This window comes from Pristis pectinata, chromosome 31 (assembly GCF_009764475.1).
Source record: "Pristis pectinata isolate sPriPec2 chromosome 31, sPriPec2.1.pri, whole genome shotgun sequence".
In the NCBI taxonomy this organism is placed as follows: Eukaryota; Metazoa; Chordata; class Chondrichthyes; order Rhinopristiformes; family Pristidae; genus Pristis; species Pristis pectinata.
In genome coordinates, this window is record NC_067435.1 from 18,512,282 (window position 1) to 18,538,082 (window position 25,801).

A 25,801-nucleotide genomic window follows, 5' to 3' on the forward strand; every position below is an offset into this window, starting at 1 on the left:
TAATCCTATTTCTCCAAACTTTTTTCCAGTAATTTCCTTACCACAGAGTTTAGACTAACTGGCCTATAATTACCTGGCTTATCCCTCGTGTCCATATTCAATAAAGGTACCTACAGCATTCTGGGATACATCTCATCAGGGCCCAGGGATTTATCAACCTTTATGTCCACTAAGACATTTTTAAAGAATTAATAATGCTGTAGAATTTCACAAGCCCAACCGAAATCTCCCACTGTCTTTCTCCTTTGTGAATAGAAATGAGAAGTATTTATTTAAGTCCTTCCCCACATCCTCTGGTCCCGTACACAGACTGCATCTTTGGTCTATAATGGGTCCCATTCTCTCCCTGGTTACCCTTCTGCTCTTAATGTACTTGTGCAGTACCTTGGTATTTTCCTTAATCCTCTCTGCCAGTGATATTTTGTGCCCCTTTTTGCCCTCCTAATTTCCTCTTTAAGCACCCCCTCTATACACACAAAGGGCTCTCCTGTTTTCAGTTCTCTATACCTACTATATGCTTGCTTTTTTTGTTTGTTAATCAATTCTTGGTATCCTTTGACATGTCATGTTTGCTCTGAACTCACTACTTCACTTTTAAAAGACTCCCACAAATGTAGGCTTACAAGTAGCTGTTCCCAGTCTGTTTGCCAGGTCCTGTCTAATGATATTGAAACTGGTAACTTAGTAGAAAATCGGTAAATTGGTTTACTATTGTCAGATATTCCAAGGTACAGAGGAAAAACTTTGTTTTGGATGCCATCCATACAGATCATTTCATCACATCAGTGCATTGAAGTGGTACAAGGTAAAACAATAACAGAATGCAGAATAAAGCATAACAGTTGCAGAGAAAGTGCAGTGCAGGCAGACAATAAGGTGCAAGGCCATATTGAGATTGTGAACCCAAGAGTCCATCGTATCGTAGTAGGGGACCATACAATAGTTTTATGACAGTGGGATAGAAGCTGTCCTTGAGCCTGGTGGTACGTGCTTTCAGGCTTTTGTATCTTCTGCCTGATGGGAGGGGGGAGCAGAGAGAATGTTCTGGGTGGGTGGGGTCTTTGATTATGTTGGCTGCTTTACTGAGGCAGTGAGAAACAGTCCATGACCCTGACCCCTCCCCCTCCCCCTCCCCGATTATTCAGACATTTAATTTCTGGATGATCCTTATCCCCTTCCATAATTGCTTTAAAACTTGCCAAGTTATGGTCACTATCCCCACCCAAAGTGTTTGCCCACTGACACTTCATCCACTTGGCCATCTCCATTCCCTAGGATTAGACCCTAGCACTGTTCCATCCTTGGTAGGCCTGCCTACATACTGGCACAACACATTCTCCTGAATGCACTTTAAAAATTCCACTCTGTCTAATCCTTTCATACACAAAATGATCCAAGTGGGCAGGTACAGTTATATTATTAACGTTATATTATTCCCATTTTTTTAATTGCCCCCCACATTCTCAACAAGTTTTCTCAAATTCTATCACTCACTGGGAGTAATTTACAGTGGCCTATTAACCTACCAACCTGCTCATCCTTGGGATGTGGGAGGAAACCCACACAATGACAGAGAGAGTGTGCAAATTCCACATAGATATCACCCAAGGTCGGGATTGAACTCTGGTCTCTGGCACTGTGAGGCAGCAGCTCTACCAGCTGTGCCATGATGTTTCCCTCAGCTGCACAAGGTGGTTGTCACATTTTCTACTGTGCAGAAGGCTTGTGAAGTCCTGTAATCCTGAAAGTTACTTTACAGATACAAGTTTGTTCGCCCGTTGCATTAGATGTTAGTGCACAATTATGGGAAATCTCGTACATTGGTGGGTGGATAAGGACCGGTTCATTGGCTTTGTGGATGTTTCTTTTAAGTTTCCAATGCCTGATTTTAAATAGGAAGATTTTTTTGTTTCTTTGACTATTTGGCAGCAATTTAGCCCACTTATTCATGCTTTGTATATTTGTTTAATGATATATTTTTATTCATTTATCTCCAAATTTATTCTTTTCTTGAGCTCTTCTCCTGTTTTTTTTATTATTGCAAAAAAAAAGTGAAGTAAAAATGGAAAATATTCCTAATAAACCTGAAGTTTTAAATTCAATGCTCAATTTTAATGTTCCTAACTTTAGGCATCAGCCTTGTCATGTTAGATTGGCTCTTGTCTCTTACTCTGGTTCTGGATGCAGCCTCAGCTTGAGCCTGTTATCTGGGTTAACTGGGTACCAGTACTGAAGGAGTGATGCACTGACTGAAACGCTGCCTCCTCTCGATGATAAATCGAAGCCCGCTTTGCCTTCTAAGGTAAACGATCCCATGGGACTATTTGAAGAAGAGCAAAGGCTTTCCTAATGTTGGCAACACTTGTCTTTCAGCTAATTGCCCGCTGAATTCCATATAATACAGCGGTGTAGAGCTTTGGGACATCCTGAGGATATGAAAGAAAATTGTAAATTATTTTAATATAAATGTTTTGTCTAATTTATTACAGTCCGCTTACTTTCTTGAACCTATAGCAAGGTGGTCTCCATCACCTACCTCGTAGTGCACCCCTCTTCACTTCCCTTTGCCACCCAGTCCTTAATTGAGTCATCCCAGTATCTGTGGTCAAACTCTAGTTTCCTATATTTAAATAACCTCCTGTTAGCACAGTAGAAAATGTATGTTTATAGTAATCTGTAATATACATTTTCAGATTACAGAGTAGCATTCTGCAAAATGAATCTGGGAATTACAGGCCAATGAGTCTGACATCAGTAAGTTACTGGAGGAAATTCTGACGGACAGGATCTACCAGTATTTGGATAGACGAGGTCTGATTAGAGATAGTTAGCATGGCTTTGTGCATGGGAAATCTTCTAACAAATCTGTTAGTTTTTCAAAGAGGTGACTAAGAGGGCAAGGCAGGGCTGATGATGGCAGGGCAGCGAACATTGTCTACACGGACTTTAGCAAGGCCTTTGACAGGGTCCCATGGAAGACTAATCTGGAAGGTTAGATCACAAGGGATCCAGGGAGAGCTAGCCAACTGGATTCATAATTGGCGTGATGGTGGAAGATTATTTCTTGGACTGGAGGCTGTGACTAGTGGTGTGCCACAGGGATCAGTGCTGGGGCCTTTGTTGTTCATTATTTGTATAAATGATTTGGATAAGATTGTACAAGGCAAGGTTAAGTTCGTGGATCATACCTAAAATAGGTCGTGTGTTAGACAGTGAAGAAAGTTATCAAAAATTACAGAAGGATTGTTAGATAAGCATATGGAGGAATTTAAAATAGAGGGATATGTGGGAGGAAGGAGTTAGATCTTAGGCATGGTTTGAAGGTCGGCACAACATGGTGGGCTGAAGGGCCTGTATTGTTCTATGGTAAATGGGCTGAGGATTGGCAAATGGCATTCAATCCAGTTAAGAGTGAGGTGTTGCATTTTGGGGAGTCAAACCAGGGCAGGACTTGTACAGTGAATGCTAGGGCCTTGAGTGTTGTGGAACCGAGGGACCCAGGAGTGCAGATATGCAGTTCACTGAAAATGGTGTCATAGTTAGATAGAGTGGTGAAGAATGTGTTTGGCATTCTGGCCTTCATTAGGGCATTGAGTATAAGAGTTGGCACATTATTTTGCAGTTGTACAAGACATTGGTGAGGCTATACTTGCAAATATTGTGTACAGTTTTGGTCACGTTATTAAGCTGGAAAGAGTGCAAAGATGATTATGAGAACGTTGCCAGGATTCGAGGGTCTGAGTTGTAGGGAGAGGTTGGACAGGCTTGGACTTCATTCCCTGGTGCTTAAGAGACTGAGGGGTGACCTTATAGAGGTGTATAAAATTGAGGGGCATAGATGGGGTGAGTGCCCACAATCTTTTTCCCAGGGACGACAACTTCATGCAGAACGTGGTGTGTTTATGGAACGAGCTGCCAGAGAGAGTAGTTGAGGCAGGTACAATAATGTCATTTAAGAGACATCTACATAAGTATATGGATAGGAAAGGTTTAGAGGGATACAGGCCAAACTCGGGCAAATTGGACTGGCTTAGGTGGACACCTTGGTCTCAGCATGGATGAGTTGGGCCAAAGGGCCTGTTTCTGTGCTGTATTTACTCTATGATTTGAGATGTTCAATTTGTGAAGCTTCTCCCACCCAGCTGCGGTTTAAATTTGATTGCAGAATACAATGTTAGGGTGGCATGGTGATGATGGAGTGTTTCACCTATTACTTTCTCTTCTGTAAAGGTATAGCCATGGACCCTGCTTTAAAGGAGCCCCCTGACTTCCTCTACGTAGCAGTGTTTAAAATCAACTATGAGTGCAATGGTGCAGATAGCTTAGAGAGCAGGAAAGCCACAAGACGCCGTTCCTCGGCGAAGGGAGAGCGCTCCAAGGTGGCTAAGGAGAGGCAGGCGTGTACAGATTCAGGTAATCGAGATGGATCCCAATGCAGAGAAAAATCAAAAACAGAGGATCTATCAGGCAAGGAAATCAGCAAAAAGAAACGGGCAAAAAAAAAGCCAGCAAGACGAGTCACGATTGCGACTGTTCAACCACCTCCTGTTGAAGTATTTCAGCAGGACGTAGCTAAAAGTTCGAGTGAGGAAAATATAGATCTGCTATTACAGAGGCAAAGGAAGGAAGCAAGCCTAGGTCCCAGTGATGAAGCCCAGACAGCCGACGTAGGTCAGTAACATACTTTATAACTGAGTTGGGAAAGCCATGAGGCAGCCACTTAACTGGTTCTGCTAAGGAAACATTGACATTTTTAAATGCTACTAAGCACAAATTTCAAATCTTTATCCAAAGCATTGGATATAAGCCACTCTCCATTTAAAGTTGAATATTTTGAATTTCGTGCTGTATAAAATTACCTTTTTCTAATTGAGAAAATTGTGACAATACACATTAAATGAGTATAGAATGGCAGAGAATATCTCTGATACTTTATCTACAGTTTATGAATGAACAGGTAAATGAAGGCAGCAGCATGGAACACCCTCACCCATGCTGTCTAGAACACCCTAACCTATACTGGCCTTGGCTGAGTTATGAGATCCCATCCAGGATCGCACATGGGGTTTTACAGTTCACCTCCGTGTCATCGGGTTGGGAGAAAATACACCCACAAAGCATAGCCCACTTCCCCCACCACCCCTTCCATATTTGGATAGCCCTGGCAGGTCTTGTTTCTAGATTTGTAGCACAGAGGAGTCCATGTTCCTTTTATTCTCTGCTTGGGTATGGGGGTGGGGAATGGAGATAGCATTGTGCTGATGTTAAGGGAACATGGTGGGGAAGAGATGGAGATATTGGATGTGAATGCAAGGGGTGAACACTGAATAATGGCTTTTAGACTACTTCTTTACAAGTAACTTGTACAGCCAGTCTCTGCACAGCGATTGTGCTTGGGAGAAAGCAAAGTGTGAGATGGAGACGGGCTTCAGCGGTCACAGGGACATTGATTGCAGTATTTATCTGCTGGGAACTTAAGTAGGAGCTGAAGGAGGCCTTGTGGCCTCTCCAGCCTGCTAGACCATTCGTGAAGATCCTGGATGGTCTGAGCCTGGCTTTGTTTTTCTGCTGGTTCCCCGTAACCCTTTTACTCTCCTTTAGAACAAAACTTGCACAATTCCATGGGATCAGAATCAGGTTTATTATCACTGACATATGTCGTAATATTTGTTGTTTTGTGGCAGTAGTACAGTACAGACATAAAAATTGCACTAAGTAATTTTGAGACAATTTCAAAGATTCGCAACACTGAGAGAAGAAATGTCTCCTCGTCTCCATGTTAAGTGAGCAATTCTCATGTCAAATGCTGAAGAGTGGCCCGAAACAGGTATATAAAATTCAGTGTAAGGTTTGATGTAGATGGGCAAAAAGGTCAGCGTGGATGTGATGGGCCGAAGTTCTGACTAATTCCTTATTCTGAAACAGCACCCTAGTTTTAGATTTACCCCATGAGACAAACATCCTCTCAGCATCTACCTTGTCATCTCCCCTCAGTATCTTTCATACGTCCTCTCAGAATGTTTGATTAAAATTACCTTCATTCTTCAAAATTCCCACTGAGTATAGGCTACCCTGCCCGACCTATCCTTAGAAGTCAACTTGCCAATCATCCTAATGAACCTTCTCTCCTTAAATAAGGGGATGAAAATTACAGCATTACATCAGATGTGATCCCACCAGTGCACTGTACATTTGTAGCAAGGCTTCCTGTTTTTCTACTTTTTGCAATAAAGGGCAACATTCCACTTGCCTTTCCAGTTGTTTGCTGTAGCTGCATGTTAACTTTTCATGGGCCAGGTACAAGGAAACCCAAACCCTCTGTACATCCTTGTAGTTTCTGTTCTCCCTTGAAAGGTGCATAGCCTCACATTTCCCCACATCTGCTAAATTTTTGCTGCCTTGCATAGCCTATCTATATCTCTTTGCATGTTCTTTATGTGCACCTCTCTGCATGGTTGGCTTGCGCTTTTCTCTTCTAGGCTCGATGTCATTCTAAAAGCTGACTGAAACTCGCGTTCCAGTGGTGTGACGTGGCTTTCCTCCATCAGGGGCGTCTACCATCCATCTCACCAGGAATGCCCCCTTGCAGCTGTTCCCATGCAGACTTTGAGACTGGATTTGGGTGCTCCAGTCATGCTGCCTCATTTGGGATTATCTCAAAATTTCCTCTCCTTGTAACTCCACATACGGGAACAACTGGGAGCTCTATGCTGAGACAGCCAGAGTGGAATGTTGACCCTGCAAGTGCAACTATTCATCAGCTCTGTCTCTTTCTGTAGGGACTGAGGGACCAAAGGCACAGACTTCGGAGAACAATCGGGCTGCGTTGCTGAGCCGGTGTATATCCATGCCAGTGGACATTTCAGGTGAGCCTGGATGCTATCTTTTGGCATGTTGAAAATTGGACCACTTATATACTTGGAGCATAGATCTTAAGGTGTCAGCCATCAGACACTGCTCAGACTAAAATTTGAAGCTCTCAGATAAGAAATAGCAGATAAAATTCTGAACAGCACCATTTACTCTACGTGTAGTTCTCATGCATCTAAATGTAAGAGTTGAAGGGGAATAATATTATTTATTTTATATTTTCTCTATAAATGTTTTCTTTGCCTTTTCCTGTAACAAACTGAGGGTCCATTTTCATAGACACAGCATTTCCCCAGAAACCATTCTTTACACAAAGTACATTGGGCCAAGTAGCCCTTGAGATGGAGGGGTTAGCAGTAAAAATGGGATTACCCAACGAAAGCTTCTCTGTATTTTGGATGCTCTAGCTTTCAGAGCACAGAACCATTTTGACTGAGTGCATATACCTGTGAACGAATGTGTGTGCATGCATGGAACAATTACATGTGCATGTGGCTGCACATATCTTGTGTAATAATACTGAGCTTTGGGAAATACAAGCTGTGTGTTGTGGCCAACATAGTGTCACATCTTAAATGGCTAATGCCTGAAAAGCATAAGAAATTATAACTAAAACATGAGAAGTTGCAAATTTTATTAGTTTGTGCTAAATCCTCTCAGCTATGAGGATTAGTAGTATTCTTTTCCTTCTGGTTCCTATGTTATTAATGTTAATTCACCAATGTATTGGAAAGAGCAGTGACACTGGTAATAAGAGGCTGCAGGTCACAATCTCACAAATGAACTGCTGTGAAAATCAGGGTTAGTATTATACTTTTCTAATAGAGGATGAAAAAACTGTTGTCGCTTCCATTTTAGGAATACAGAAAGGAATGTGTTCAGATTTTGATATGGCATATGAAAGAGGGAGGATTTCAGTGTCCCTGCAAGAGGAAATACCATTTTATCCTTCTTCATTTAGCAGAGTAAGTGTAACACTGTTCCAACTCGTAGAGTTAAAGGTGCACCTGGGAACTACCATGTTAGCCCTGTAATTACTTATGGCAGAGATTGGTCATTTACACCTCAAGGGCTTTTGTTCAGATATCCCCATCAATTGTGCCGAATATAAACTGGCCGAATTATTCTTAAATTGGTTTATTATTGTCACAAGTACTGAGGTACAGAGAAACACTTGTCTTGGATACCGCCCCTACAAATCATTTCATTACAACAGTGCACTGAGGTAGCACAAGGTAAAATAATGACAGAATGCAGAATAAAGTGTTACAGTTACAGAGTGCAGTGCAGGTAGATGATTCCATCTTGTCATACTAGAATACTGTTCAATAGTCTTATAACAGTGGGATAGAAGCTGTCCTTGAGCCTGGTGGTACGTGCTTTCAGGCTTTTGCATCTTCTACCCGATGGGGTGGGGGTGTTGGTGAGAATAGAGAACGTCTGGGGTGGGTGGGGTCTTTGATTATGTTGGCTGCTTTACCAAGGCAGTGAGAAGTGTAGACAGAGTCCATGAAGGGGAGGCTGGTTTACGTGATGTGCTGTACTGTGTCCACAACTCTCTTTGAAGTTTCTTGTGGTCATGTTGCAGTTGCCATACCAAGCCATGATAGGATGCTTTCTGTGGTGCATCGATAAAAAATTGGTGAGGGTCAAAGGGGATATGCCAAATTTCTTTAGCCTCCTGAGGAAGTAGAGGTACTGGTGAGCTTTCTTGGCCGTGGCATCTGCGTGGTTGAACCAGGAGAGGCTATTGGTGATGTTCAATCCTAGGAACTTGAAGTTCTCAACCCTCTCGATCTCAGCACCGTTAATGTAAACAGAAGCATGTGTGCACCACTCCCCTTCCTGAAGTCAGTGTTCAGCTCTTTTGTTTTGCTGACATTGAGGGAAAGATTGTTGTCATGACACCATGTCACTAGGCTCTCTATCTCCTTCCTGTACTCTGACATCATTATTTGAGATTTGGTATGAAGGTGAACTTCACTTGCAGGTGCATTGCTGATGCTGAATGGTGCCAAATCACAGACGTGGCATCTGAGATACATCCCTACCTTCATTTATAAGTGCAGGTTGAATTTAAGGTGCTGATATTGCACAGCAGTAGTCCCGGTAGCCAGGCTAAGAATGTGACCTCCAGAGCTGATCCTTCCAATGTTAGCGTGTCAACAGGAAGACAATGCTAATGAGATGATGGTGCACTCAGCTGGTCAAGTTTTCCTCCTTCCAGAAATATATAACTGCACAGAGCCTTTGGGGACTCCTCCCCAAACTGAGGTCCTGACCAGAAACTGAGTGCCCCATCTCACTGGGAATAATTGTCTCCAGCATTGTACAGGGCCACATGAGGGAAATGGGAGCTGTTGGGAACAGAGGTTCTGGCACCGCCTCCACTTCAGTGGGCTTGTTTCAAGAGACCAAAGGTTGTGTCCCTGAACAGAGTTCAGAGTGCTGCCCTGCTAGGCTGGCGCTTCACTGATCTGTGATCTTTATTTGTTTTTTGCCTCCTTTCCTTCTCCAGTGCACCACTTTATCAAATATAGTAACTTTTAAACTGTCACTATTTCAAATATAAGTTATCCTCTGGTACTTAAGTCTATTATTTATGAGACAGTTTAGACCAGTTTTGGCAGGCTCACTGTTAGTGGAGTGGAGCCCAAGCAGCCTGTTTTCCTATTCTCCCCTCCCTGAATGTTCTGCAACCAATTGATACATCTCAGCTGGTGCTCTGGTCTGTTATTTGTGTCGTGGGTTGAATAAATAGTCATGATTTGATGGAGACTGTGCACTTCTCTTGAGTATTTACAGAAATAATGTTGTATATTGCATCTTATTTTCATTTTAAGTGTTAAAATGTTCCCAGAAATCTTAAAAGGAAAGAACACTATGAAACTGGAATGGCCTTGGAGATATAGCAGTGCAGTTGTACGTAGTGAGCCCACGTAGCTCTCTGCCCAACATTGCCCTTGCAAGCTTGTGAAGAAAGAGCAAGTATTGGAAAACCAAGCAATTCTGTGGCTCTCTGAAAGTTGCTCATAGTTGGCACTGCTCAGGGGTTCTGGACCTCTTTGCTCAAAGGTCCAGAAAGAAGGGGTATTGGAGAAGGGGACGTGAATAAACTATAAAGGCTCTGATTCCCTGAATAACTAGTTTTGTCTATACTAGACAGCATCACAAGATACTAGGGAGCGCAAGTCTGTGACTGTGGAGGGACAGCCATCATCTGTGTTCCTTTATCCAGAGGATGAACCAGATGACATCTATGGAGCAGAACAGGTGAAACCCGTTGGAACGATTTTTGAGGAGGCAAAGCAGGAGCTCTTGAAGTTGATGCGGATCGAGGTAGACATTTTGCTTGTTGGTTACCTCATGCATTCTTGTACGGAGTTCTCATTTCTCCAGATACTTGTATGTTTGTATGTCTGTGAATGATGATGCAATCTTATGAAGGATTTTCGCAATAAATGTAGGTACAAATCCGAGAATTAAAACAAAGGCCCACCCACATTCATGCAGGAAATGTACCTATCTCTCATTCTGCTGCTCTGCATTTTCATCCCTGAGGGCAACGGCTCATTAAAAATGAGTAATATATCCAGAAGTGTTATCCAGAGTGATTATAGTTGCATATTAATTATGTGCATTGAGTCAAAGTTGATCCCTAATGGTGCTGGGGTCACTGTACTTGATTGATGTGGGAATTACCCAGTTCCCTCCCTGGCTGGCCCTCTGAAATGGTGTAGTGAGACACTTGGTTGTCACCAAACCTTTCTTAGTAGCACTAAGAATTGTGCAATAAGTGCTGCCCACATTCTGTAAATTTAAAATAAGTTGTTTAATCAGCTGTTGAGCACGGTACCCCTGAATTGGCTGTGGGACACAGTTCTGGCTGTTTAAGCACATTTCTGATCATTGTAGTTCCAGTGGCATTGATCCAAACTTATTGAACACAACCACAGAAATGTAATGGAGACACAAGAGACTGCAGATGCTGGAAATCTTGAGCAACACAGAAAGGAGCTCCAGCCGTAGAAATATAATGTAACAGGAGAAGGCCATTAGCCATTTGGTCCAGTGAGAACATATCACCTCTTCGCAAAGTAAGCCTGTTAGTCACATTCCCCTGCAGATCATTTTTCCTCAAGTTTCTATTGAAAGCCCTGGTTGTTTCCACAGGCTAGAAGATCATAACCATTGTGTCAATGAGAAAATGGCCCATTATTTCCTACCACCACCTCCCACACTGTATATTTTGTCCATCACTTCAAATGTGACCCTTGGTCCTTAACCCATCTGCTAATGGGAACACTTTCCCTTTAATTGCCCTTTCTAAATTAATAATGATGGTGTCCACCTCTATCAAATCTCCTCTTGATCTTTGCTCTGTTGAAATCAAATCCAGCTTCATTCAGACTTTGTTGCTGAAATACTTCTTCCCTGGGCCCATTACATAGAGACCAAGTTGCTCAACGTGTTTAAAAAGGAGGCAGACAAATTTCAACTTGTAAAAGGCAACAAATGGTGCTGGGAGAAAATGGGAATATGGTATTGAGATAGAGGATTAGCCCGTGATTGCATTGAATGGTGGAGCAGTCTTGAATTCCCGCCGCTGTCTGTCTTTGAGCACCTTCTCTCCGTCTGCCACAACAGCCAGGACCTCCCAGTGGCCTCCCCCTTCAATTCCACATCCCATTCCCATACTGACATGTCTGTCCATGGCCTCCTCTACTGCCACGTTGAGGCCAGGCGCAGGTTGGAGGAATAACACCTCATATTCCGCATTGGAGTCTCCAACCTGATGGCCTTAACATCAATTTCTCTAATTTCCAGTAACCTACCACCACCACCCCCCTCCACCAATTCCTTTGTCTTCTCTTACTCCTATGGCTCCCTTCCCCTGCCTTGATGACATGCCCATTTCCCCTCCTCCCCTCCCCCATCCTTTATTCTGTGGTCCACTGCCCTCTCCTACTGGATTCCTTCTCCTTCAGCCCTTTGCCTCTTCTACCTATCACCTCTCAGCTTATTACATCTTCTCCCCCTCCCCCACCCACATTACCTTCCCCCATCACCTGATCTCACCCATCCCCTGCCTGCGTGTGCTCCTCCCCCTCCCCCCACCTTCTTATTCTGGCTTCTGCCCTCTTCCTTTCCAGTCCTGATGAAGGGTCTCGGCCGGTAAAGTCGACTGTTTATTTCCCTCCGTGGATGCTGCCTGACCTGCTGAGTTCCTCCAGCACTTTTTGTATATTGCTCCAAGTGCTGTTAATTATTTCCCTGATTTCTGTTCCTAAAATGTTATCTAATGACAAGATTGAATTGTAGTTTCCAACCATGTTGTGTCTCTTAGATTACCTTCCTGGCCATTAATTGGCCTCGCCTGTTTGTATTATCCCTTTTATTATTTATAAGCCTGCTGGAGACATTTGGGTTCCTTTTCATGTTAACTGCCAGTCTTTCTCTCATTCTCTCTTACCAGTTTTATTTGCCTTTTCATTTCCTCTCTCAGCTGACTGCATTCGACCTGGTTCTCAATCACGCAACATAGACTTTTTTAATTTGATCAGATTTATCTCCTTTGTCATCTAGGGGTTCTGGCTTTAGCTCCCTTACCTACAGGATTGCAGCTGCAGATATTTGGTTCCGCTTGATGCTGCCTTGATTCCTTCTAATCCCTTTTGGTAATCCTTATCTTAAGAAATTCTGTTTTGGATAACTTCTCCATTTCTAAAGAAGAATTGTCATCAGTTATTTAGGCAAATGAATCTTTTGCAGGCTGTCTTTAACGCTCTGTTCTCTTCACTGGTATTGGTTTATTATTGTCACTTGTACCGAGGTTCAGTGAAAAGCTCATCTTACAAACCGATCGTACAGGTCAATTCATTACACAGTGCAGTTACATTGAGTTAGTACAGAGTGCATTGAGGTAGAACAGGTAAAAACAACAACAGTACAGAGTTACATTGCTCCACTTGACTCTGCTAAACAGAGTTGTGCAACTCCCCTGCATGTTCAGCTCCATGCTCTTTCTTGGTTCCATTGTGCTCTTTCACTTCTCATGCTAGTACATTTTCTCAAATGTTTTCTCTAATACGTCACCTTTGCTGCGCCCCAGGTCATCTTTGTTGACCTCCTTAATGCTAACAAAAACACTGATTCTAAGTACGGGATTTGATGATGCTTGACGTGCTCCAAAGATCCTTTGTGCTTAATGGCAGCGATACTAAAATTGTCCTCTTTGTTCCCACAAACACAATGCTTACCCCGCTGCCCCGTTACCACCTCAAGGCTTGGCTCAGAAGTGTGGACGCTTTATTACAATGTACCAACAGGCTTGGTCACTTCCAACTTTGCAAAAACCTCATTACTCACCCTGTTCTGTCAATGCACGTACTTTTACCTCAAGTATAGTGATCGAGAAATGCAGAAGTATGATTAATCACTTTCCTTTTTGACCTAGGATCCATCACTTCTCAACAATCGCGTAACACTGCACCATGCCAAATCTGGGACCTTGCTAGCCCGTCAAGGAGACCAGGTGAGTGCACTGATATTCTTGCCAGCTAGGATCTGTAATGGCAAAATCATCTGGCAATGACCATAACATATTTCACAGATCCTTATTACCAATGATGCACTTTTGAAGAGTAGGTACTATTGTAATCTAAGGACCATGGGCAGCAAGGTTATATACAGCGGGTTGCCACTGCTAGCAGGAAGACGTATGACTAGATGATCTGCTTTGTGGGATTAAAATTGCATTGGCTGCTGAATTAATCACAGGAGACAAAGAAATGGTAGATATGTTAAATCAGTTTTTTGCATCAATCTCCACCATGAGGATACTGCAAATATCCCTAAGATAACAGATGGTATTGGTTTATTATTGTCACTTGTACCGAGGCACAGTGAAGAACTTGTCTTGCATACAGATCGTACAGGTCAATTCATTACACAGTGCAGTTACATTGAGTTAGTACAGAGTGCATTGAGGTAGAACAGTACAGAGTAAAGTGTCACAGCTACAGATAAAGTGCAGTGCAATAAGGTGCAAGGTCACAACAAGGTAGATCGTGAGGTCCGTCTCATTGTATAAGGTAACCGTTCAATAGTCTTATCACAGTGGGGTAGAAGCTGCCCTTAAGTCTGGTGGTACATGCCCTCAGACTCCTGTATCTTCTACCCAATGGAAGAGGAGAGAAGAGAGAATGACCCGGGTGGGTGGGGTCTTTGATTATGCTGGCTGCTTCACCAAGACAGAGAGGCAAGGACAGAGTCCAAGGAGGGGAAGCTGGTGTCCGTGATGTGCTGGGCTGTGTCCACAACTTTTTAATTTGAAATTACAGGGAGGAACTTGTAAAAGTCCCAATCACAAGGAATATATTAGAGAAACTCACAGGTCTAAAGGCAGATAAATCACCGGGACCCGATGGCTTGCACCCAAGGGTTTTAAAGGAAGTGGTTGCAGAGATGGACCCACTTTTTTTCGTATCTCACTAAATTCAGGGATGGTACCAGATAATTGGAAAACAGCTCATGTGATTTCTTTCTTCAAAAAGGCAGGAAGACAGAAGGTGGGAAACTATAGACCAGTTAGTTTAGCATCTATTATTGGCAAGATGCTAGAGTCAATAATCAGAGTGGATATAAAAATCACTTAGGAAAGCTGAATATAACCATACAGAGTCAACATGGTTTAATGAAAGGTAAAGCATGTTTGACAAATTTCCTCAAATTCTTTGAGGATATGACAGGGACAGTTGAAAGAGGGAAACATGTTTATGTAGTGTATTTAGATTTCCAAAAGGCATTTGACAAGGTGCCACATGAAGAGCTGATGCATAAATTAAGAGCCCCAAGTTTTGGAGGAAGTGTGTCAGCATGGACTGAGAACTGGCTGTCACATAGAAGACAAAATTGGAATAAATGGGTCCTTCAGGCTGGTGGGATGCAACTAGTTGAGTACCCCAGGGATCAATTCTTGGCCCTTAATTTACATTAAGGATCTGGAGGAGGGAACAAAATGTAGGGTTTCCAAGATTGCCAAGATACAAAAATGGGTGGAAGAGCATGTTGTGATGAGGGCATTGTGATTCTGCAATGGGATATCAATACATTGAGTAATTGGGTGAAAATCTGGCAAATTGAGTTTAATGTGGGGAAGTGTGAGATCATGCACTTCAGTAAGAGTATTCAAAAGGCAGCTTATCATCAAAATGGAGAGAGACTGTAAATGAGTGAAGTACAGAGGGATCTAAGTGTTTTAGTCCATGATTCGCTAAAAGCTAGCAGGCAGGTCCAACAAGTAGTTAAGAAGACAAATTGAGATTGGCCTTTATTGCAAAGGGGTTGGTATTTAAGAATAGGGAGGTTTTGTTGCAGTTGTACAGGGTGTTGGTGAAACCACAACACAGCACCCATTTTTGGTCCCCTTATCAAAAAGAATATAGAACTATTGGAGGAAGTCCAAAGGAGATTTACCTAGCTAATTCCTGGGATGAGAGGGTTGTCCTATCAAGAGAGGCTAGACAGTTTCGGCCTGCATTCCTTGGAGTTTAGATTCAAACATAAGGGGTTGATGGGGTCGGTGTTGACATGTTTCCACTAGCGGGAGAGTCACGAACAAGGGGACATCATTTAAAACTGAGATGCATAGAAACTTTTCTCAGAGGTTAGTGAACCTCTGGAATTTTCTGCTTCTGAGGGTAGTGGAGGCCAGATCATTAGATATAGCTAAGGTGGAGATGGATAAATATTTCAAAGATCAAGGAATTGTGTCTTGAGGGGCCAAGTGGCCTACTCCTGTTTTCTTGTGTTTTTGTCCATTGGGCTAAAAGGGCACTGAGTGAACAGCCTGTTCTTCTTCATTATAGGGTCTCTGAAACTTTTACATTCATTTGAAGGGAGAAGTGTGGCTATGGTTTAAAAGAGGGTATGTCAGTGCAGTTGAGTGCCACTTTGGATTGTGGACTCCGGTCTCTGGAGTAAGATTTGATCCCATAACCTTGATTAGATGATTACCATGACCATTCCACCTATCAGTTTTAGAGAGGGTTGTTCTTGAACCTCATGAACTTAATCTGTTTTTCAAAAAGTGAAATAATTTAATATTTCTGGACAATTGGTATTGGTTTATTATTGTCACCTATACCGAGGTACAGTGAAGAGCTTTTGTTTGCATGCCATACAGACACATCAACCAATACTTGAGTACATCAAGGTAGTAAAAAGGAAAAACAATACAGAATATAGAGTTACAGTTACAGTGAATGTGCAATGCAGGTAGATGGATTGTAAACTTCATCTTGCTTAATGAGTCATATACAATGTGATCTAGTCTCTGTCCTCGCTGTCAGTTTTGTGACATATGTGCTGTGATCTCTCTCTCTCCACCTCAGGATGTCAGTTTACATTTTGTGTTGTCTGGCTGCTTGCACATTTACCAGCGAATGATCGATAAGGAGGACGACGTGTGCCTATTTGTGACCTACCCTGGTGAAATGGTGGGCCAGCTGGCTGTCCTGACAGGGGAACCGCTGATCTTCACCATCAAAGCAAACCGCGACTGCATCTTCCTCAAGATCTCCAAATCCGACTTCTACGAGTGAGTATTTTCATCTTATTCATTATGTACACATGTTGTTTGTCCATTTCCTTCCTCCAGTTTTCTGTAAATGTTCCTTCTATTGATGTACTGTTAATTCCATGCGTTGTAGGGACTCTGCGTGATGTGACTATGCTGACTGCAAAATGAAGTGTTGCGTCATGTTGTTGATGGCATGTCTTCCTCACTCTGTGGTGTCCTGATGTGTCAAAGTCAAATAGTTTAAATGAAGGTCCAAAGCTTCCTGAGAGGACTGCTTGTACAAAGGGTTGGGGGAAGGGGCAGGCCACTGGCCGAAGCCGCATACCTCGCCCTGCAACACTCTCTGACCCCACCAGCACACAGCAGACAGTTGTGTAGTTATTAGCAGAGAGGATGCAGTGTGAACAGAAGGCATAGTGACTAATGGAGCCAGACCAAGTGCCTAACTCTTCACCATCCTCCCCCCACCCCCCCCCCCCCCATTCCCCAGTCTCTGATTATCATGGGAATACTGATGATGGGAAAAGGTTCCGTTTTGTTTCACAATTTAGAATTTGATTGGAGATGCCTGCAATCGTTGTATGCTCATTTCTTCAGATACGTAACCAGCAAGCTACTGGATAGAAATCTGTGCTATTTTGCTTAGTATAAAAGCAGAAAATGTTGGAAGTACCCAGCAGTTAGGCTACGTGGGTGGGTGGGGAGGAATAGAGATACTACTTTAGTTCAACAGCTGATCGTTAGAACACGCGTGCTATCTGACCTGTTGAGTATTCCCAACATTGTCTTTTATTTCAGATTTCTAGCAGCTACAGTGCTTTGTATTTCAATTCCAGCATTCTTTTTTTTTTCCTCTCTCCTCTGTTCTCTTTCGTCTCTTCCAGACAGATCAACTGCAATGGCAAACCTTCACCATCCTCCCTCAGACACCACTACCATTTGCTTCACAATCTCTCTTGGCTTCCATCCCATCACTGGCATTTCCTTTTGTTCTCTCCACCTCTGTCTCTTTGCGGTGTTAACCGTGCTTGTTTTCTAACCATTGCCTACTTCTGGTGATCATTGGACTAAAGCCGTAACTCTGTTTCCATCTCTACGTATGTTGCTTCGCCTGCAGGGTGTTTGCAGCATTTTGTTTTTGCTCCTCTTCTCGTTAAGCTGTGGTACCTGACAGCTTTCACAGTCAAACAGCTTTAACGTTTTCATCTTTGTTCAATTTCATTCATTCCTTTTACTGCCTTTAATTCTCCCACCCCAAAATCTTGCCCTGCTCAAAATCTCCATTACTCTGACACTGATTCTGGTTTTGTGAGCATTCCTGTCTGTCTTTGCCAACTGGAGACACAGGAGACTGCAGATGTTGAAATATGGAGCAACACACAAAACGCTGGAGGAACTCAACAGGACAGGCAGCATCTGCGGAGGGAAGTGGACGTTAACGTTTTGGGTCAAGACCCTTCAAGATTTCCCTCCATAGATGCTGCTTGAAGGGGCCCAACCCGAAAGGTCAAAGATTGGTGGTATTGTGGATAGTGTAAAAGATTGCCAAAGAATACAGTGGTATATAGATCAGTTGCAGATATGGGCGGAGAAATAGCAGATGGAGTTTAATCCGGCCAAATGTGAGGTGCTGCTCTTTGGGAGATCAAAAGTAAAGGGACAATACACGGTTAATGGCAGGACCCTTAACGGTGTTGATGTACAGAGGGATCTCGGGGTCTAAGTCCATAGCTCGCTGAAAGTGGCTGCACAGGTTGACGGTGGTAGAGAAGGCGTATGGTATGCTTGCCTTTCTCAGTCGAGGTGTGGAGTTCAAGCATCGGGAAATTATGTAGCAGGTTTATAAAACTCTGGTTAGGCTGCATCTGGAGTATTGCATTCAATTCTGGTCTCCCTTTTATGGGAAGAATGTGGAGGCTTTGGAGAGGGTGCAGAAGAGGTTTACCAGGATGCTGCCTGGATTACAGAACATGTGCTATAAGGAGAGGTTGGTTAAACTTGGGTTATTTTCTCTGGTGTGGCAGAGGCTGAGGATATTATGAGATTGAGCAAAATGGGTAGAGTAGACAGCCGGTATCTTTTTCCCTGGGTTGAAATGCCTAATACTACAGGGCATGCATTTAAAGGGGGGGGGGGGGGTTGAAGGAGATGTGCATGGCAAGCTTTTTTACATAGCGCGTGGTGGATGCGCTGCCAGGGGTGTTGGTGGAGGCAGATATGATGGAGGCATATAAGAGGCTCTTAGGCACATGAATGTGCAGAGAAAGGATGAATGTGGACAGAAGGGATTAGTTAAGCATTTAATACCTAGTTTAATAGTTTGGCACAATGTTGTGGGCTGTTCCTGTGCCTCCTTGCCAACTCCCTTGATCCTGAATAAGAATTTCCATAAAACCCACTCTTTGACGAAGTATTTGGCAACATTTGGACTTGGATTAAATTTCTTTTCTGAATAGATTTGAGATGTATTTCCAGCTTAACAACTTTAACCAAATTCTCATCATTCAAGCCTTGCCATTTCATGGTCCATGAGGGGCGGTACGGTAGTGTAGCAGTTAGTGCGACGCTATTACAGTGCCAGCGATCGGGGTTCAATTCCCGTCGCTGTCTGTAAGGAGTTTGTACGTTCTCCCGTGTCTGCGTGGGGTTTCCTCCGGGTGCTCCGGTTTCCTCCCACATTGCAAAGACGTATGGGTAGGTTAATTTGGGTTTAAAATGGGCGGTGCAGACTTGTTGGGCCAGAAGGGCCTGTTACCACGCTGTAAATAAAATTTAAATTTAAAATTTAATTTATTTGGTGGAACTGTCATTGTGCAGCTGTTGAAATGCACCTGCACCATGTAATTTGGGTTCTCGTTAGGTGTGATAACTAATTTTCTTTTTATTTATTCTTCTGTGGGTTGGAGGTGCCACTGACAAAACCTCTGATTGGTCTTGAGTCACTGACTTCAGCTGCACTGCTCCATGTGGTGAAGGAGCTCCTGAAGTGCTGTCAGGAGGGAATTCCAGGATTTTGATCCAGTGGCAGTGTTATGGCAGCAATAAACTTCCAAGGCAGGATGATTTGTGACTTGCGAAGAAAATAGAATGATGTTTTCATGCCCCTGACCTGATGCCCTTGTTCTTCCATGTGATAAAGGTTGTGGATCTTTAAGGTCTTTGTTGAGTTACTGCAGTGTGTGCGGGGAGAACTCAAAGGACTGAACTCAGTAATGATGTTTTAAACGTATACACTTTCAGTCAAATGGACTGCTTTGACCTGGATGTTGTCAAACTGTTTGATTGTCATTGGAGCTTCACTCCACTAAGGGGAAAGCATTCCATCATGCTCCTGACCTGGATAGTGACCAGTTTCGGCGAGTCGCTCGCTGTGGAATATTCAGACTTCTGACTTGCTCTGCAGCCACATTTGTATTGCCGATCCAGATAAGTTTCTGGTCAGTATTGATACACAGTGAGTTGGAGGTGGGAGTTGCTAACACAGCTGATGTGCGAGGTGAGGTAGGGTTGGTTGGAGATGATGCTTGAGCAGTGCAAATGTTACTTGCCGTGTCTCAGCCCAAAGCTGAAGGCTGTACAGGTCTTGCAGTTTGTAGTCTGTTTCATTATGTGAAGAATGGAAGATGGAACTGAAATTCGTGTAGTTGTTGGTGAAATCCTTATTACTAATCTTTTATAATGGTTGTTGACGAGACAATTAAATGAAGATGATTAAGCATAAAGTACCACCAGAAAATGTCCAGCAGCAATATCATGAGGTGAGCTTACTGAGCTCTGATAACCAAAGCCACAGCTATCCCGTGTTGTGGGTATAACCAGCCAGGACAGAGTTTTGCTCCATGTCCCATGCAGTTTTACCTGAAATCCTTGACATCAGGGCAGCCTCAGATCTGGTTTTGTACCAAGTGCAGTCACTCTCTCCACACCTACTGGAATCCAACTCATTTGCCATGTTTCAATCAAGAGTGTAATGTAAAAATCAATAAAACTGCAGATACTGGAAATCTAAAATAAAAATAGGAAATGCTGGAAATACTCAGCAGGTCAGGCCACATCTGTGGGAAGAGAAACTGTTAATGTTTCAGATTGAAGTCCTTTTGTCAGAACTGAGAAGGAAACAGAAACAGCTTGTTAAGCTGCAGAGATGGGTGGGGGAGGGGCTGGTCTGACAGGGTAAAACTAGGGTGACCATGGGGATAAGCTCGGGGGTTATCTGACCAATGAGTGTAATGTGGCTTAAAGTTGCGACTTACTGGCAAAACCCAAACTCTGTATCATTAAACAGATCACTGTGAGTAAGTGCTGCTTGATAGTATGCTCAGTGATGCTAAATTCAAATTGTCTTGCTTTTTTTTTGTGTGAGCGGAACCAGAAATTTAAAGCAGAGGAGGAAGTAACTTGTCCTATTGGATCCATGCTGGTTCAAAAAGAACAATTGACTCTAATTCTACTTTTCACAACATGTCAGACGTTCATCCACATACTTCCAATGTGGTGGAGGTTTCAGCCACTCTTGCTATCTAGATAGTGAGTTCAGACCCCCAACATGTTTGGGGTGAACCATTTTTCTCCATTCTTCCATAACCTTTCTACGTTAAATCTATCACCACTGATCTTTGACCTCTCCATTAAGATAACTAGCTCCTTTGATCACATTTGTCACTATGTGCCTGGACAATTTTCCAAATTATCAGCTTGCAGCTTAATGGGAACACTGTGACTAGAGGCATGGCTAATTGTTGGGATGTTGTCAGATCCATAGCCTTTGCTACATCTAGTGTACTCGGCCATTTCTTGATATGTCGAGTTAATTGAATTGCTCAAGGACCAGCATTGTAATACACCTTGAGTGGAAGGTGAGATGAATCCACCCCAACAAACTCTTTAGCCTTGGTATTCTAGCCTTCATGCTAGTCTCCACATCCTTGAGATGAAGGATGCTCTTAGAGCCGCCTCCATTAGTTGTTCAATTACCTACTGTCATTCATGACTAGATGTGGCAGTACTCCCAATATTTGATTGGAGCGGTTGTCTGTGGCATCAGCTTGCTCCATTATAGCATGTTCCTTTTCTAGTTAGCAGGCACAGAGTCCTGTGTTGTAGCTAGTTCATGTTGGGACTCCATTCTTAGATGCTGCTTCTGGCATGTTCTCCTGTGCGCCTCTTTGATAAGATATTGGTTTCTTGACTTGAGGGAGTCAACAATACTATAGCTTGAGGTGAAATTTTTGTTTTGTGGCTGCTGTTGGCCCGTGGTATCTCATGGATACCCAGCTTCCATCCCTGAGAATTGATCTGAATCATTTTCATTTAGCTCTGTGATGGTGCCACAAAACACATTGAAGGTTCTCCTCCATATGAAGGTGGGACTTTGGGCACTTTAAGGATTGTGGATTGGTCACTCATACGAGTACTGGTCTGAACAAACGTACATGCAACGGGTATTTTGGTCTGGGAGGCATCACTGAGTTGGGTCTCTGAGCTCTCCCTTGCCCAGTCTAACTCTTGCCTCTTTTATGGCAGCTCATCAGTGGTGGTGCTACCATGCCATTCTTTGAAATTCTCCACCCTAGCCCTTGACCCAGAGGGCAGTTGTCGTCTTACAATCAGTTCATCGGCATTTAGTCAGAAAGCTTCATTGGCTGAGGGTAGAAAATAGACGGTAATCATGATTCTGATAATTGGTAGTGACAGTGGTCCACTGTCTAATTTATGCCAATTGTTTATTTTTGCAGGATAATGCGTGAACAGCCCAATGTTGTCCTCAGTACCGCACACAATGTGGCTGTTAGAATGTCTCCATTTGTCCGTCAGATGGACTTTGCAATTGACTGGATGGCAGTGGAAGCAGGCCGCGCCCTCTACAGGTAAGGTGGCAAACTTCAGCTTCTCTCCAGTTTCCTGTTAACGTGCTGTGACTTGCCTTGTTTATTGAGCTGCATGGAATTTACAGTACAGGGGCACGCCATTGGCCCAGCTGGTCTGCACACATGTGTAGCTCGGCACGAGACTCCTCCCACCCTACAGAATCTACCCTGTCCATTTATTTTTTCCACTCCTTTCTCTTTCATGTACTTATCCAAAGACCGTTTAAATGCAATCAATTTATCACTGTTGCTCATTTTGAATAGCAAGTTCCATAGTTTATCTGCTAATGACTTTCAGTTCTAATGAAAGATCAGTGATCTGAGATGTTGACTGATTTTCTTTCTCCAAATGTGCCTCGTGACTTAGTACTTGCAGCATTTTCTGATTTTATTCCAAAATCTGTTCGCTATTTAATTAAACTAGTCTCTCCTGAAATCAATGTTAATTTAATGGTGGCATATATACCCTAGTTCTGGCTACCACTGGTCTCTGCCTCATCTACTATTGGGCTGTTTGCCCGATTGCCACCCACTCTTGTTACTGTAAGAACAGCTTTGTGTGCCAGTGTGCGGAGATGTTTTCCCCAAACAGGCGTCATGTTTGCTTTCTGGTTTTGGTTTCGCAATCTGATTAAACAGAGAACAGTACGTCATTGGAACAGGCTCTTCGGCCAATGGTGTCTGTACTGACCATGATGCCAATTTATGCTGCACATCAGCCTGTCTACCTCACTCTATTCCCTGCCTAAGTGCTTCTTGAACATTGCTATTGTATCTGCTTCTACCACTTCCCCTGGCACTGTGTTCCAGGCACCTAACTCTCTGTGCTTCTAAAACAAACCTTGTCTCATAAATCTCCTTTAAATTTTCTCCATCACACCTTAAAACTATGCCTTTAGTATTTAACATTTCCACCCCGCAGAAAAAGACTATTCATCCTATCTATGCCTCACACTATTTTATATACTTCTAACAGGTTGCCCCCCAACCTCCAATACTCCAAAGAAAACAATCCAAGTTTATCCAACCTGTCAACAACAAGAAACAATTAATCAGAAAATAAATTGGATTCCTACAGTCAATCACATTTTTTTAATCTCATGCTTTAATATGTATTATTTTCATTCTCTTTCTGCCGTAGATGAACCTTCTCAATTCACACCAGCTTCTGAAGATAACTTCAGTGAAACTCCAATCTGGCACACTTGGAACTATTAATGGAAAGGACAATGTCATTTCTGTTAATATTCCAACATACTTTAAATTTACCTTTAAGGTGTTATACATTTTAATAAACACTGTGTAGCCAGCATGTTTAAATGGAGCACAAGGACTGTGCCCCAGTGAGTGGGAAGGAAACGCAAGAACTGGAGCCCCAGTGAGTGGGAAGGGAACGTGGTAAACATCACTTGATGAGCCTGAACTTCAGGGACTTCTGAATCATTGGACAGTGAATTATGACAGTGAATTCCAGAATCAGGTTTATTATCACTGACATAGGTCGTGAAATCTGTTGTTTTGTGGCAGCAGTACAGTGCAAGGCATAAAGACAGGCAATTCAAGTGCTTGTCTAGACACTTCTTAATGCTGTCAGCAACTCTGCTTCCACCACTCTCTCCGGCAGTGCACTCCAGGTACTGATGACTCTCTGGGTGAAAAAGGTCCCCCTTCAGATCTCCTTTAAATTTCTTACCCCAACCCTAAATCTACATCGTCTAGTTTTATTCACTTGTGACATGGTGAATAGTCCCTGCAATCTGCCCTATCACTCATAATTTTAAATAATTATGAACCTTAACCACCTCTACTCCAGGGAAAACCAACTGTCTCTCCTCAGGACTGAAACTCTCCATCCTGGGCAACGTTCTGGTGAATCTCTTCTGCACCCTCTCCAGTGCTGTCATATCCTTCCTATAGTGTGGTGACCAAAATTGTATGCAGCACTCCAGCTGAAGTTTGATCAAGCTTTTATAAAATTGGAACATAACCTTGCTGCTCTCGTATTCAGTACTGCAACTATTGAAGGCCAGTATCCCATATGGTTTCTTAACTACATTATCTACCTGTGCTGCCAACTTCAATGACCTTTGGACTGGTACACCAAAGTCCCTCTGCTCCTCAGTATGTCCTACCATTCATGGTGTATAGCCTAGCTTCATTCATACTCCCAAAATGAATCAACTCACATTTATCTCCATTAAACTCTGTCTGCCATTTGTCAGACCATTTCACTAACACATTGATATCACCCTTCAACCTAAGACTACCCTCCACACCATCAACAGCTCGACTAATCTTGGTAGTGTTTATACAACTGCAGTGCAAGACCAGCAGTTGGTTTGCATATTCCATGGACTGTTGAAAGAAAGCTTAAAGAGCATTTAAAGACTGAAATTGATACCGCCTGGTATACTTCCACATTATTTTCCACTGTCCACTCCCAGCTGCTGCTTCTCTCTGGCACTAAGCCTTCTTTTTACATTCTCTTCCCTGGATTACCACACTCATGATCTGGTTCCAGTACTCTTCAGCTTGTTCCGCCATCAGCTGCCGACACCACATGCACTCTGACAGTCGTAATCGATACCTGATGTGCATGTTGAATTTGTCTATCATCTTGGGGTCAGTTAGTTAATTTAAAGTTCACTTCATTTACAAAGATCGCAGAAGAACACTGGCGAGGAGAGCAATCATGTTCCTAGCAATGTTCTTATTTACTAATCTAACCAAATGTGTTGCAACTAGTTCTTGATAGGTTGTTGAAGATCACCATGTAAGCACCTGCAGGTGTAAATGTCATTCAATGAATGAGAAATTTGGTTTGTCCCCTTTGGCTCTCACTAACTTTTACTGATGCACCATAGAAAGCATCCTATCTGGATGTATCACGGCTTGGTATGGCAACTGCTCCACCCAGGACCGCAAGAAGCTGCAGAGAGTTGTGGACACAGCCCAGCGTATCACTGACACCAGCCTCCCCTCCTTTTACCTCTCGTTGTCTTGGTGTAGCAGCCAGCATAATCAAAGACCCTACCCACCTGGGACATTCTCTCTTCTCTCCTCTTCCATGGGGTAGAAGATACAGGAGCCTGAGGGCACGTACCACCAGACTTAAGGACAGCTTCTACCCCACTGTGATAAGACTATTGAACGGTTCCCTTGTACAATGAGATGGACTATGACCTTACGTCACTTGTTGTGACCTTGCACCTTATTGCACTGCACTTTCTCTGTAGCTGTGACACTTTACTCTGTACTGTTACTGTTTTTACCTGTACTGCATCAACAGACTTTGTACTAACTCAGTGTAACTGCACTGTGTAATGAATTGATCTGTACGATCGGTTTGTAAGACAAGTTTTTCACTGTACCTCGGTACAAGTGACAATAATATACCAATACCAAGTGAGAACTACCATTGTTCATGCTTTTTCCCACATCAAATAGGAGATGAATTGTAATGAGAACCTACCATTGAGAG

General features: G+C 43.0%; 1 protein-coding gene across 9 annotated transcripts in view; it reads left to right on the plus strand.

Annotated features, from left to right (window-relative positions):
- The window catches only part of pnpla6 (patatin-like phospholipase domain containing 6), a 164,993-nt gene that overhangs the window by 66,328 nt on the left and 72,864 nt on the right, over positions 1-25,801 (plus strand). For all 9 annotated transcript variants that reach the window (XM_052042014.1, XM_052042011.1, XM_052042017.1 and 6 more), the window contains 6 exons: positions 6,780-6,866; positions 7,729-7,835; positions 10,033-10,209; positions 13,328-13,405; positions 16,266-16,471; positions 22,189-22,320. In XM_052042014.1, coding sequence (XP_051897974.1) covers positions 6,780-6,866; positions 7,729-7,835; positions 10,033-10,209; positions 13,328-13,405; positions 16,266-16,471; positions 22,189-22,320 — 787 coding nt within the window. The remainder of the gene's footprint in view (positions 1-6,779; positions 6,867-7,728; positions 7,836-10,032; positions 10,210-13,327; positions 13,406-16,265; positions 16,472-22,188; positions 22,321-25,801) is intronic.